The 14,926-nt window shown below is 38.2% G+C and overlaps 1 protein-coding gene across 1 annotated transcript in view; it reads left to right on the top strand.

The window, feature by feature from the left end:
- The window catches only part of LOC140235219 (sushi, von Willebrand factor type A, EGF and pentraxin domain-containing protein 1-like), a 56,162-nt gene extending 42,998 nt beyond the window's left edge, over nt 1-13,164 (top strand). The window contains 8 exon segments of the mRNA XM_072315252.1: nt 4,430-4,558; nt 5,395-5,517; nt 6,172-6,209; nt 7,278-7,376; nt 8,303-8,354; nt 9,140-9,659; nt 11,790-12,094; nt 12,980-13,164. Of these exon segments, the coding sequence (XP_072171353.1) occupies nt 4,430-4,558; nt 5,395-5,517; nt 6,172-6,209; nt 7,278-7,376; nt 8,303-8,354; nt 9,140-9,659; nt 11,790-12,094; nt 12,980-13,164 (1,451 nt within the window).
- Nucleotides 13,165-14,926: the final 1,762 nt, after the last annotated feature.

The raw sequence follows: 14,926 nt of genomic DNA, 5'->3' as shown, positions 1-14,926 counted from the left end.
TTCTTTCTGCAACTTTCTTTGCAATAACTCAAGAAAAACGGCCTTTATCACTTCCATATTTTGCACATGTTTAGTTCATGTCACGTAAATCATTTCATAAAATAACAACTACTTGATCGGACACCATCTTGGGTATGTAAATTAGGGTCAAAGGTCATAAGTGTTTCATCCTGTATCTTAGTGAATACATGTCCTATCTTTCCCATATTTTGCACACGCAAAGACCATGTTACAAGGATCATTTCACAAGATAACTACTTTTTACTCAGATGCCATCTTGTCTGTGCAAATTGAGGTCAAAGGTCATATGTACTTCTTTTTGTATCTTCGTTATGACGTGTTATCTCTACGGGAGGGAATTTTTTTAAATGTGAAAATTGACGTGATTGTCTTTATCGAGCACTAGCTCACTTACCCTTCGGTGAATTTCTCCCAGATTTTAATATGTGGTAGCTGAGACTTTGCGCTATCGTTCAGTTGACCTTCGTTTCTTCATACGATGTCGAGATTACGATAAAAAACTTGCTTGAAATTAAAGCTTATCTTCTATGTATTGAGATATTTCTTCTTTCTGCAACTTTCTTTGCAATAACTCAAGAAAAACACGCCCTATCACCCCCATATTTTGCACATGTTTAGTTCATGTCACGTACATTATTTCATAAAATAACAACTACTAGATCGGACAACATCTTGGGTATGTAGATTAGGGTCAAAGGTCATAAATGTTTCATCTTGTATCTTGATGAATACCTGTCCTATCTTTCCCATATTTTTCACACGTACAGACGATATCGCGAGAATCATTTCACAAAATAACCACTATTTCATCAGATGCAATCTTGGGAGTGCAAAGGTGGGTCAAAGGTCATATGTGCTTGTTGCTGTGTCTTCCTTATAGTGTATACAGAATTTGGTACCTAACATGGCAGATATGACTCCCTTTGCTAAATGAGAATGCAAACATCACACGGCCAATGTCTCTAAACACAGATGAAACTTGTATGGTCATGCCTACTGCGATCAGGACTCGAATCATTGATTAAAAAAAAATCGGATCACCTTAATTTGTCAGTGATGACAAATTACAATCTCTAGTCTTCTTCTTCTTTCTTTATTTCTCCCCAAAAGTTGTGCATCGATTAGCTCAGAAAGTCCTCTTCCTATCAATTTCAAACTTATACCATATATGTATCGTCTCCCAAAGACGGCAATCGAACTAAAATCAAAGTGATCCGTCGACCGTGACGTCACTATGACGTCATTATATGAAAACACATTCTCAATCATATCTCATTAATGGAATGAAGTTTTTCAATGAAATTTACGTCACATATATTTCAAGTTATGCGCATTTTACTCATATTCTCAAAATTCACATTTTCTCTTGATACGTGCGCGTACGCGCGCGTTGAAATATTTCTATGCTCAAATCGAGCTCAAATTTTTTTTGCACACGTTTCAGACCATTTGGATCATTTTTTGAAAAATTGAAAAAATCGGACGGACGCGTACGCGCGCGCGCATATACGCACGCACAGCTCATATGCAATATAAATTTTCAGTTTTTTCACACGGATCGGATGTCCAAAATGTCAAGGAATATTTCTATCAAGTTTCAAGTCGATCCGACTCAATATGACGTCATACGGGCCCGTCAAATTCAAAATTCCGCGCGTGCGTCAATGGGGATACACAGTGCAACTATGCCAAAAAACCGCCAATTTTAAATCGGATTTTACTCGTCAGGATGGACGGTGACCCCCCATTTTCTTGATATATTCTAAAAGCTGATGAATGGTACATGTCATTTCATGAGTTGGCGATACTGAAAAAATGATTAAAAGATCAAATTTCTTAATAAAGTAAACAAAGTAAATTTTCAAAATGACGTCATCAAATTTCAAATTCACTCGAGCGTATCTCACTTAAATTTCGACAATTTTCACCCAGATTTCAGTATGTTGTAGCTTATGAAATGTTCTTTCATTAATGTAAAAACAACATTTTGATTGGATAACGTCATCACCTCGTAAAAATGGATTGAAAGTATCCTTGTAAAATTTGACCAGTTTACGTGTTATCTCTATGGGAGAGCAGTTTTTCTGGCAGTGAAAATTGACATGACTATCTTTTTCGAGCACTAGCTCACTTATGCTTCGGTGAATTTTTCCGAGATTTTAGTATGTTGTAGCTGAGACTTTGAGCTATCGTTAATGTGCCCTCCATTTTTTTCATACGACGTCGGCATCACGTCGAAAAACTTGGTTGAAAATTGCATGTGGCTTCGATGCAGCGTCATTTTGCTTAATACACAGGGCCTATGGAGCATGATTTATAGGTCATTGCATAGCGCATCCGACTCGTAATCCTAAGGTCCCTGGTTCGATGCTCTCCCCTGCCAGTTGTTTTTAGATTTTTTTAAACACTATTTTTTCTTCTTTTTCTTTAGTTAGTCTTAATCTCCTTTCCTAACTTTATCTTTTTCTGATTTTTTTCATGCTTCTCCTTCAAATTTCTATAAAAATAACATAATTTTTTCTTTATTTTTCTCTCTTTCTACTACTTTCTGTGCAATAGATGAACAACAACAATGGCTATTAATCCCATGTTTTGCACATGTTTTGTTCATGTCACGTACATTATTTCATAAAATAACAATTACTTGATCGGACACCATCTTGGGTATGTAAATTAGGGTCAAAGGTCATAAATGTTTCATCCTGTATCTTGGTGAATACATGTCCTATCTCTCCTATATTTTGCACACGCAAAGACCATGTTACAAGAATCATTTCACAAAATAACCACTTTTTGCTCAGATGCCACCATGTCTGTGTAAAGTGCGGTCAAAGGTCATATATTCTTCTTTCTGTATCTTCATTATGACGTGTTATCTCTATGGGAGTGCAGTTTTTCTGCAAATGAAATTTGACATGACTATCTTTTTCGAGCAATAGCTCACTTATGCTTCGGTGAATTTCTCCCAGATCTTAATATGTTGTAGCTGAGACTTTGCGCTATCGTATTTTACCCTTCGTCTTTTTCATACGATGTCGGGATCACGTTAAAAAACGTGGTTGAATTTAAAACTTATCTTCAATGTATTGAGATGTTTCTTTTCTTTCTGCAACTTTCTTTGCAATAACTCAAGAAAAATAGCGTCTATCACCCTCAAATTTTGCACATGTTTAGTTCATGTCACGTACATTATTTCATAAAATAACAACTTCTTGATCAGACACCATCTTGGGTATGTAAATTAGGGTCAAAGGTCATAAATGTTTCATTCTGTATCTTAGTGAATACATGTCCTATCTCTTCCATATTTTGCACACGCAAAGACCATGTTACAAGAATCATTTTACGAAATAACCACTTTTTGCTTAGATGCCATCCTGGCTGTGCAAAGTGGGGTCAATGGTCAAATATACTTCATTCTGTATCTTCGTTACAGTGCATACGGAATTTGGTACCAAAGATGGCAGGTCTGACTCGCTTTTCTAAATGAGATTCCAAATATCACACGGCGAATGTCCCTAAACACAGATGAAACCTGTATGGTCATGCCTAAATTATGTATTTGTTGCTGTATCTTCGTTATCTAGTGTATACAGAATTTGGTACCAAAGATGACAGATATGACTCCCTTTTCTAAATGAGAATCCAAACATCACATGGCCAATGTCTCTCAACACAGATGAAACCTGCATGGTCATGCCTATTGCGATCAGGACTTGAATCATTGATTAAAAAAAAAAATCGGATCACCTTAATTTGTCAGTAATGACAAATTACAATCTCTAGTTCTTGTTGTTATTGTTTTGTCTCTGTGTGTCTATCATGTAAACAAAACGATAACTCTACCAAGGTAGAGGATTTACTGAGTTCTACTTAAAAATACTGCTTGTGTATGGCAAGCAAAATGTTTCTTATTTGTATATATAACCTTGGTTTATCGACTGATGGAGCTTTTGATAACCTTTTTTTTTAAACCTATGGCTTGCCACAAAGCAAATATCCTACAAAAACGATAAAAATTGTTTTCACTTGACATTTCTCGCCACCCCCCCCCCCCAAAAAAAAAATGTCCCATAATCGAGAAAGTTTTTCGATTATGGGACATTTGGCTTGCCATACGTGTGTATGTGTGTGTGTGTGTGTGTGTGGGTGGGTGTGTGTGCGCGCGCGCGCTCGCGCGATTTTAAACAATGATATTCTTAATCAAATTTATATACTAGTAACGTCGGAATCTTGTGCATCGTCACTGATTCTTGTGTTAGCCGAGGAAAATGAAAGAGAAAGGATTAAAAATAACGCCCGTCCTGGCAATGGGTGTGTGCGCTGTGTACTGGGTGACACCATCATCTATCCATAGGCCTAATATACTTCCTTACCTTTTGTTCCATTGTCTTTCTATTTCTAAAAGGACGCAACTGCGAAGATGTCGTTGGTTGTGACAGTTTACAATGCCAAAATGGCGGCAAATGCTCTATTAGTATGGGCAAACCAGTTTGTTCCTGTAGCAGTGGCTTAACAGGCCGACGTTGCCAATTTGGTGAGTGCATCTGAATATCTTTCCTTTTTTTCTCTCTTTTTCGCTTCTTTCTATGTTCGTGTTATTTTCCTTCAAAGAGTAGGCGCAGTTTACCGAGAATTGAGTAAAATTTGTCATTTTTGGACATTACGTTAGATTATATACGGTTCACTGGTTGTATTACATTATGTTATTTGTGTTTCATACAAAAGAAAGCTTAAATCTTTTCATACGTTTTGATATCAAATTGCGATGCATTCATATCAAAGGCCACTAGTTTTGCTGAAAGGTCTATTACCATAATTTATATCTGCACAAGTCCTCCGATGACCTGTACACAAATTGTCATCGTTATTTTTTTTTTCATAGGCCTATATATGAAATAGGAAAACGCAGAAGTTGTGCCCTTAGCCTCAATGATGTTGTCGTTGTTGTTGTTGTAGCCTCAATGATGTTGTCGTTGTTGTTGTTGTTGTTGCAACAATAAGCTAGCCATGATCGCGAGGATAACTGGGGGGGGGGGGGTGTACATAACATTATTTTCCAAGTGTGAAATATTTGTGTACAGATCAATGAGAAAATTGTGAGCCGTTGACAGCGGCTAATTTGGACAATGTTCTTGCGATCAATGTCGTCAGTTGGCGAAAACGTGTGAAATTTAGATCGATTTTTTTTTTATGTTTCTTATTCATATTTGAGAAAAAAAATCTTTTATCCTGCGCGAGTTATTTTTTTTTTTCATTTTTCAAAGTCGGCATGACCATGGCGTGGAATTTTATTTTGTGGGTGACAGTCTTCATATTCTGTGGGTTTGACGCACAATTCAAAATTTCATTGCTTTTTTCGTGTTGCGATAGATGTGAACGAGTGCTCGTTGGATAATGGAGGGTGCGATCACGTCTGTCAGAACTCTTTTGGTTCATTCTCCTGTTCGTGCAATGGGGGATACGCTCTTCAAGAAGATGGCAAAACGTGTAATGGTAAGAAGATGATATATTTAGCGGAATAAACTTCCCTATTCTCGTCCTTCTCTTTCTCTACCTCCTCATTTCCTTCTTTCAAAACCTTGCGTGCTCTTCCATTTTGCTAAAACAAAATGAAAATATGCTGAATATTCGTTATATCTTCTTCGTGTTGTTTTCCATGTGTGACATCACAAATTTTTAAAGTTTTCTTATCCAGCGAAGAGTATACACTGAATCTTTAAAAAAACCATAACCTTTGAAAGAGTTTTTCGATTTTCCTTAAACTTTCCTTGTGTGTTCTACGAATATTTTTGCATTTATTCCACATAATGATAAATTTAAGTGTCTTTACCCTTTAATCAGTCATTGATCCCATGTATAGATAGGTGCAAAATATTTGTAACAAGTATGAACTTAACAAAGATGTCCTTTGAGGTGCAACATCATTTTACAAAGAATTCAAGGTTATCTGAAATGATGATTCAAAAATAAACGGAACATGACAATGAATGCATGAATGACTGTTGATAATGATAATATAAATGGCATGAATATGAAAATCGATGATTATCAAATTATACATGAATAATTTTAAATCAAATGTCGATTGGGCAATTTGTCTGTAAGTTGGAACGAAATAATATTTTGTGTCTTCACTTATCTTCACAGATATCAGTTTCTGCGAGTACAAAGGGACATTTTATGCGGTAAGTATCACCACATCTTCTGACCACGAGATGACTAGATGAAGGTTTTAAAATCATGGATGAGGCGGAAAATTATTAGAAGTATTTTAAACAATATACCACAAGCTGATTTTACCGTAGAATAAGGGGAAGTGGCACAAATGCTTTGATGAAAACATGTGGCTTGAATGCTGGGACATAGAGGGGCCCCACATTATGACGATTATTTCATTTCATTGGGTCCCTCCACTTTTCGTACCTTACATGATCGTTCTCCATGGTGATTTATTGCAATGTTTTGTTATTACAATGCTGGCATATGATAATGTTTTGTTATCATTGTACAATATGTTCCTTTCACAATGTACTGTTTACCTTATTCTTTTGTAGAAAAAAAAGTGAAATGTGCCATAATTATGTTCTGTCGAAAATTGCAGATAAATTTGAATTTAATTGAATTCAATTAAATAATCTGTATATACAGATACGCTCTACGACAGAAATCCAATCATGTATTATTCATTCAAATGTTTTAGAAGTCCCGAAATCTCCACACACTTTACTAAGGAGCTACGAAAAATACCGTAGCCAGAAGATTACATTTTCAGACATGGTCTCGCCGTATGAAGATCTTTGATACTCGACGGCGTAAAAACTTCATGTACGAGGGCCCCGTTTCATAAAGCTGTTAGTTATGCATGACTTTACGAACGACTAGAATGTGAAGTGCCAATATGTGTGCCCTTTTTTTCCTCACGTTTTAACAAAGTACGACTGTATGTCAATGATTCATCTACATTGGGGCAAAGATACACTTTCAACTAAAAATGTGTGTTGACGTGTTCAACTTTGGCTATTGAAATGAACAATGATTGGGAAACCCACTTGGCTTGCCATATTTAAGTTGTTCGTTAAGTCATGGTATCTTTACGAACACATTTATGAAACGGCACCCAGCTCGGGTAGCTGTGCACACTACAGGAAGCAACAATCCTTTCAAGTAGCACGGTTGCAGATTAAGTGGCCAGGGCTTTTAACCTTTTCTTGTTTACTTGTTTGTTTGTTTGTTTCCATTTTCTCCTGTCACAGAGAGAAAACACGTGGGAAGACGGATGTAATGAATGTATTTGTCAAAACGGGAGAGCGCAATGTTCACCGAAAACTTGTCCTGTACTGACCTGCAACGCGGTAGGTTGACCTGTATGCAAACGTGTGTCGCTGTGTATGTATTGTTTTAACAGCCATCTCCCCTTTGTTTAAAGTGTTTATAGACATACGCATCCAAACGTTAATACCTAAAATGCAGTAATATTTTAATCATATGATTATGCATGTCGTTTGTGCATTTGCAAAGAAAAAGTCTAAACGTAAGGGCACACTATGCTTATTTATATTACACAGTGATTGCACTTTGTTAGTATCAAACATCAAGTTCTTGCCTTCACCATAGCGATAATTACTTGCCATAATAGGCCATTCGTGAATATCAATCCTAGAAGATGCGAAGGTGCAGCATTTAGAAAATATGATCATATACCATGACAATATAGAAAATATAATCATATACCATGACAAACGAATGCAACAGCAGCAGATTTTTGAGATAGTGGTGGTGAGAGAGTTAAGCTTCTCTTGGCATCCTGATCAACACTCTGCATAGGTAGACGCTCAAAAGCTTGCATACTTTGGTGGTGTTCGTGTCTGTTACCAGACGAGTCGCTTGCTACGCCTTTAATACACCCACATGAAAATACGCAATTGACTATTATCATGTGCATTTTAAAAGGAAGGCGCGAACATTTATATTGGTGTCAAGGCATTAGTCACGCACACATGTGTAATAACAACATGAGCCTGTTACCGTTTTGAAGTTGCCAATCAGGAACTCGACCTCTCTGGATGTCACCAACGTAAACCAATGACTCAATCGAAGTGTAAACTAGATGGCAAATCTTTGCGTGCGTTTGGTTCAACTCGTTCTTGCTACGGGATATAGAAAAGAAAACAAAGAAGAGTCGAGTTCTTCTTTGATGATTTATTTTGGAAATCATTGGAAAGACCCCATAACTCTAAATGCGCTATTGCGATGTATTATTTTGTTCTTCCCGTCACAGGATGAAACCGAGATCTGGCTGCCTGGCGCATGTTGTCCCACGTGTCTGCCAGGTAATATTTTTCTCTTCTCTAAATAGTCTCTTACTGAGAAGGTAACAGCAGCGAACCCGTAATGTGTCCTTCTCTGTCCATCTTCTCTGTCTATTGGTCTTTCATGACGTCACAAAGTATTATAATAATCTTTTCTGCTTGTGGAGTTGTTTCTCATGTTCGTTTTCTGCCTGCCTCCGCTTTTCACCCCTACCCCTCCTATGTCGTTTAACTCATTCGACATACCTTTCTTGTCTTTTTTGTTTGGTTTTGTTTCATTTTCAACTGAGAAAATAGCTGGTTAACCCATATTCAGCTGCACTAGTTCATACCGGGTTTTGCACCCTGCTTTTTTCCGAGGAATAAATGAAGTGGGATCTTTTACGTGCATGAGCTGTGACTCCCTCACGGACGGGACCTCCATCCTATGCCCTATACAAGGGACAGAGTGTTTTCGCTCTTACTAAAGGGGGACAGGATGAGTGCATTTGAATTTGTTCAGTTAGACTTGGGAATCGAACCCGGGTCCTTTGGATCTGGAGGCTGACGCGCTACTGGCTGAGCCAAGTATTGTCTTTTATGTTTTCTCTATAAATGTATCTATATTTTTTTTTCTTCAAATGATAGAATTTATTGAAGATTTCTCGAAGCAAGTGTATGTATATACATTCACATTAAATCATTGGTAATGTCCATCTTGGATATATAATAAAACTTTGGTTTGTTTGTTTGTTTGTTTGTTTGTTTGCGTCTGTCGTGTTTGTGAAATTGATATGTTTCACCTTTTCTACATTACGTGTCAACAGAAACTAAAACATGTTCACTGGATACAGCTGGCAACCACACCACCTTTGACGGATATAGATTCGAGGCGTCGGGCAAATGCCGCTACGTCCTCACGCAGGACTGCGGAGGCACTGCCAACTTCGAGGTGCACGTTCAGCACGAACCAGCCAGCGGGGAAGCTCCTATGAAATTGACGCTGTATATCTACGTCGACTGTGTAGAGATTACAATAAGTCCTGACGGTACCGTGAACGTCTTCAATGAAACCCTGGCTTTGCCGTATGTGCACGACAGTCCAGAGAATGTGAGGATTGAAAACATCGGTGAGGATGACATCTTGGTGACGACGAACAAAGGTCTGTTTGTTGAATGGTCATCCACGGAGGTTCGGGTGCGCCTTTCGACCCAGTACAGGTCAACGGCCTGCGGACTGTGCGGCAACATGAACGGGCAGGAGGCCGACGACGAACTGACGCGAGAGTTTATCAAGTCAAAGAAAATAAAGACCCTCCTTCATGGCTGGAGGGTGGACGGAAACAAGTAAGCACAGTTCATGACAGTTTAGATGTGGTCATTATCACATTATGGCTATTATGCCTTTTTTAAAAACATAATTTACCAATTGCAGATGAAACAAAAGCCCAGCATTAAATAGTTTTGAAATGTGAGTTCGGTAGGGATAGAGACAACCGCTGTAAAAATTTGAATCGGTAAAATCGATATTAAGTATTGTTAAATATACAAGATGTGAACGATAGTTATAATGAAAATGTTTCCAGACTAAACCGTCTACAGTTATTAAGAAAAAATACAGATATCTCCTTATATTCGGGCTTTATCACGAAAATTTTATATGATAGGATGTTTTGTGGTACAACAGACCTACACATATGCATTAAATGTCATTTCTCGACATTTTTTTTTAATCACTGTTCCCAAAGGTAAACGGGACCTTTAAGCATAACAGTGATGCAGGTCATTGTGCAAAAAATAGGTAGCAATTATGAACGAAGGAGGAGACAAACAAGCGCGCCGGAACACTTCTGGTTTGGGGGGGGGGGGGGCAAAATCTCAACGGGGGCACATTTTATGTGACGATGTGAGATCCTCGGCGCGGGAGCGAAGCGAGTGAGCGGGGGGGGGGTGGAAAGGGGGATACCCCCCCCCCTCCACTGTAGGGAGCTTTTGTAAAACAGGGTACAAAAGTCGCGTTTATAGACCACTTAAAAGCAAATTTCTAAGGAATTAAACATAGTGAAAAATAATCAGTGCGAAGGACTGTGATTATTACATACGGCCGAGTACATAATAATGTGATTGTGTGAGATCCTCGGCGAGGGAGCGAAGCGACCGAGCGGGGGAGGGTGTGGGAGGGGGGATGCCCCCTCCCGCGGTAGAGACTTTTTGTAAAAACAGAGTATAAAAGTCGCGTTTATAGAGAATTTAAAGCAAATTTCTAGGGAATTAACATATTGAAAAAATCAGTTGGAAGGACTATGATCTTAACATACGGGGGGTATGTGATGGTGTGAGATCCTCGTCGAAGGAGCGAAGCGACCGAGCGGGGGAGGGTGTGGGAGGGGGATACCCCCTCCCACGGTAGGGACTTTTTGTAAAAACAGAGTATAAAAGTCGCTTTATAGAGCATTTTAAATTGAATTTCTGAGGAATTAAACATAGTAAAAGAAATCACTGCGAAGGACTATAATAACTTATGAAAACTTTTCATTTTACTATAAGTACGGGCAGAACGAGCGAGCCACTTTTACTTTGCAATTTATCTGAAATGTACTCATTAAAAGCTTAAACGTGATCGCATCGTTCGAACAATAAAAAATATTCTTATACTGCTAAAAAGCAAAGAAGAAAATGAAATGTGTAAGGTTTACTAAAGGTATGTTTCAGCGGGCACACTCGAGGACACGAGGCTACCATCTATACACTAAATTTACTCATAAGTTACTATTAGTGTATAGATACAATAATGTATGTTGTTAGTGTATTATAATCTTCGCCTCGTTAGGGGCGAAAATTTTCAGTTATGAAATTACAACATTTAGACAAGAAATATGCCTTTATTGTTCATTTTGGTCTTTAAATCAGTGATTAATTATTTGTTACAGGGGGCACTTTGGGGGGGGGGGGGGGCAAAAACTCGTTTTGCCCCCCCCCCCCCAACATTTTTTTTGGGGGGGGGGGGGGGCAAGTGCCACCCCTGCCCCCCCCCCCCCCCGCTTCTGCGGGGGCGCCGTTTTATAAGCTGTATAATTGTAACAATAAAAAGCACAACTCAAGCGTCTAACGTGTTATTGATCAGTGATTGTCACTTGCTGCTGAAGATAGAAATGTCCCTGAACTTTAAAAACTCCGAAGAATGGAGAACTGTGAAATATTTGTTGAAAACATTTATGAAATATACTGGGCCATTTTGGATCTATCAGTCAGTCTGTCTGTCTGTCTGTCTGTCTGTCTGGCTCGTTCTCTCCGTCTCTCTTTCTTTTGTCATACCTCGTGTAGGGCCATGCCCATGAGTTGTCTTTGAAAGATTGATTCCCTGCACTTCTACTATATTACCCTATCTAGCAATATTCTAACTAGCTACGAGGCTAACTCGATGCACGATCCTTCATTCAGGAATTATTACTGACAGCCGTTCGGTTGCTTTCGCAGGTACTGCAAGAAGCGAGAAGCAGAGAACGAGTTAGGTATTCTCTTGGGAAAGATCGAGGCAGAATCGTGTTCCACTTACGCTCAATTTAAGGAGGCCAGGAAAAAATGCCAGATATTTAAAAAGAAAAAGTTTGTTGCGTGCTACAAGCACGTCGACCCAACCCCATACTACAAGCTTTGCCTGGAAGACACCTGTACCTGTGGCGTAACTGAATCATGCTACTGCGAGCCTATCTCAGCCTACGTCAACGAGTGCCAACGCAACGGAGTTACGATTAAGTCATGGAAGGAGCAGACATCGTGCTGTAAGTTTAAATACGTTTCGTTACTACAATTCAATTCTTTTTAGATTCATTCATTTCATCTGAATTATTTTTTTTTTCTGTTTCACACTCCAGGCAAAAGCGTCACACAGTCATGACATTCATAATAATAGTATGACATAAACATTGAGACATCATGATACCAATGCAATACCACCAACAATAACGAAAAGCAAAACAACAAACTTCCATGAAGTGACGTTTTATCGAGTTGGCAAAGAGTAAGTGGCAGTAAGATAAAAAGTGGAACAAAGGTTCCTTGTGAAAAAAAAAAGAACAAAGCTTGTTTGGAAAACGCTCCGTGGACAAAAGAAAAAAAAATAGAACAAAAGACAGGCAAAAAAGTTTAAAAACGGAAAGTGTAATAAACTATCTCGTCGAAATTTAAGCCTTTAGAGCTGACTGAGGCATGATAACAGAAGCGAAAAATATACAGCTCATTGTTTTTGCACACATTTTTAATGCGTTCTACCGAATAAGATCTTACATTATTGAAGAATACTGTGAAAATTGTCGAATTTAATCGTGAAATTCTTGAAAAAAGTTAAGTCGACAAAATGCACTAATATAGGCTTACATCAATTAATCATTACTATAAACAGCACAGAAAGCTGTCTTGAAGTGTTTATCAATGTTTATTGCTGTTTTAGAAAGCTCTTTATGAAGACCAAATTTGAATATAAATCGCATTGCATATTAGTACTTATGTATCTGTTCTTGCCTATTTCAACATTTATCACCATATCATGATACAAGTAATATGAAAATGCATGAAATAAAACTACGTGTCTATTTAAAACAGGTTGGTGTTTTTCAGAACATATGTAAATAATGATTCTTTTTCACAAAACCTCTTCCTCATCCAAGATATCACCTGTCACCACTCTGAAGTGTACGATGACTGTGGGCCGCCATGCCGAGCGACGTGCGAGGATCCAGAAGGCCAAACTTGTACGCCTTCGCAGGTGGTATGCAAGGCTGGATGTCAGTGTAAAGCCGGGCATGTTTTGCACGATGGCCAATGCATCAGACCCGATGATTGCCCGTCATAATCGATATCAATCTAGCCGCTGGTCAATGATATCGGATCTGAAATAATTATGCTCACTGCAGTGGCAACAGAATATACGTTTTCAAACATGGTGTCACATGCCATCTGGGAAAAGAATTGTGAGGAAAAGCAGCTGGAGAGTTATTCGGATGGAAATGTTTTAGATCTTTGTGAAAGATGTAATTGTTAAAGATGATTTACCACCATATATGGAAAAGCTATATTTGATGTAATCTTACTCAATTTTAAAACAATCTGGTTTTAACTTCTACTAAAAACAGGTCGTGGATGATAGAAATGTATGATTGGAAAGTTTGGTGATACAACGTAGATCTTCTTCGTATTTTTATGTTAAAATGTGTGTGTGTCCGTGTGCGCGCGTGTGTGTTTGTGCTTGTGTTTGTGTTTGTGTTCAAGGTTCAAGAATGTCAGTTCATGTGACACATTCTTCCTTTCTTGTTGGAAGGTTAAAGGTCTATTTCTAGAAAACTAAATGATTTAATGTATGTTACGGAAGTGTGTAGGCTATATTTTTGTATACAATCTTGTTATTGTTGTTTTATAGACAAGCTGCGGTGTATATGACCCAATACCTGATGTTGTAAAGTGTTAGATTTTCCTTTCCTAGTGTAAAGCACTCAATGATATCCCTATGTTGTTGCTGTTTTTAAAACTATCACAAGTAACACAAGGGGTAATATTACAGAGACAGATCTCAAAATTCTAAATGCTGCTATAACTTTGGCTTATGTTTACCTTGTACCGTATTCCTTTTGAACAAATGGAATGCGAGTGCCCATCATTATGAAATAATATAGTTGCGGCATGATACAAAAGAAAATAGAAAAAAAAAATGCTACACTGGTTTAATTCTTTGCAATAAACGGTAGCGTTGAGTACACGAAATTCAGGATGCAGAAGACTTGTATATGATCATCCATGAACTAAAAAGTAAATATAGATACATATAGGGGTAGTCCAATCATGTCTGGTAATTGGTGTTGAGTTAAATGTTAAAACCACTAATAACAATCACGCTGGGGGCGCTGTGATATTGTGGATAACCGTGTTGTATATATACGGCACTGGTGGATAAGATTCCCGACTCCTGATCAGAGAAGCCGGGTTCGAATCCCGCTCAGTGTCCTTGGACAAGATGTTTTTTACCCACTATATTATGTCTCTCTCGACCCAGGTGTATAAATGGGAACCTGACAACGCTAGGGTAATAATAATGGCAGGGCCCTCTGGTAGAGCAGTGGCAACATTGAAGAGGAAACCCTGGGTAAATAAGACATTATCATTATTATCATTACTATCACTGAATTCCTTGCATGATATTATGATCTCACGTTCTGTCAAAATTTCGTAACACTCTTTGTATTTATGGAAAATTCGTCAGAGGAGTCTCGCCACTTATTAAAAAAAAAACACTGCGTGAACAGTTTCTTCCACTGCAAAAGTAGTCGTTGGAGCATGCGTTTTCTGACACCTATTTAATATTCTTTATTTTCCCTTCTGTGCGACACCCGAAGTGTGTATGCAGGTGTGTGTGATTACTTGTATGCTATCAACTCGGATTAGGGATGTTGCAGAGAGATGTAACAGTATCATTTACAATGCATAAACAAAGGTTTACCTAGTCAAAACAATCACCGTTGGAATAAATACAATTACACAAAAAACAACAACAACTGTTGGTGTTGTATTTTAAAATCTTGTTGTGAATATTAGTCTTCCATGTCTAAAAATAAGCTTATGCA

Source organism: Diadema setosum, chromosome 11 (genome assembly GCF_964275005.1).
Source record: "Diadema setosum chromosome 11, eeDiaSeto1, whole genome shotgun sequence".
Classification (NCBI taxonomy): domain Eukaryota; kingdom Metazoa; phylum Echinodermata; class Echinoidea; order Diadematoida; family Diadematidae; genus Diadema; species Diadema setosum.
The sequence above is the reverse complement of the archived record's forward strand: the minus strand, read 5'-3'. Positions and strand labels throughout refer to the sequence as shown.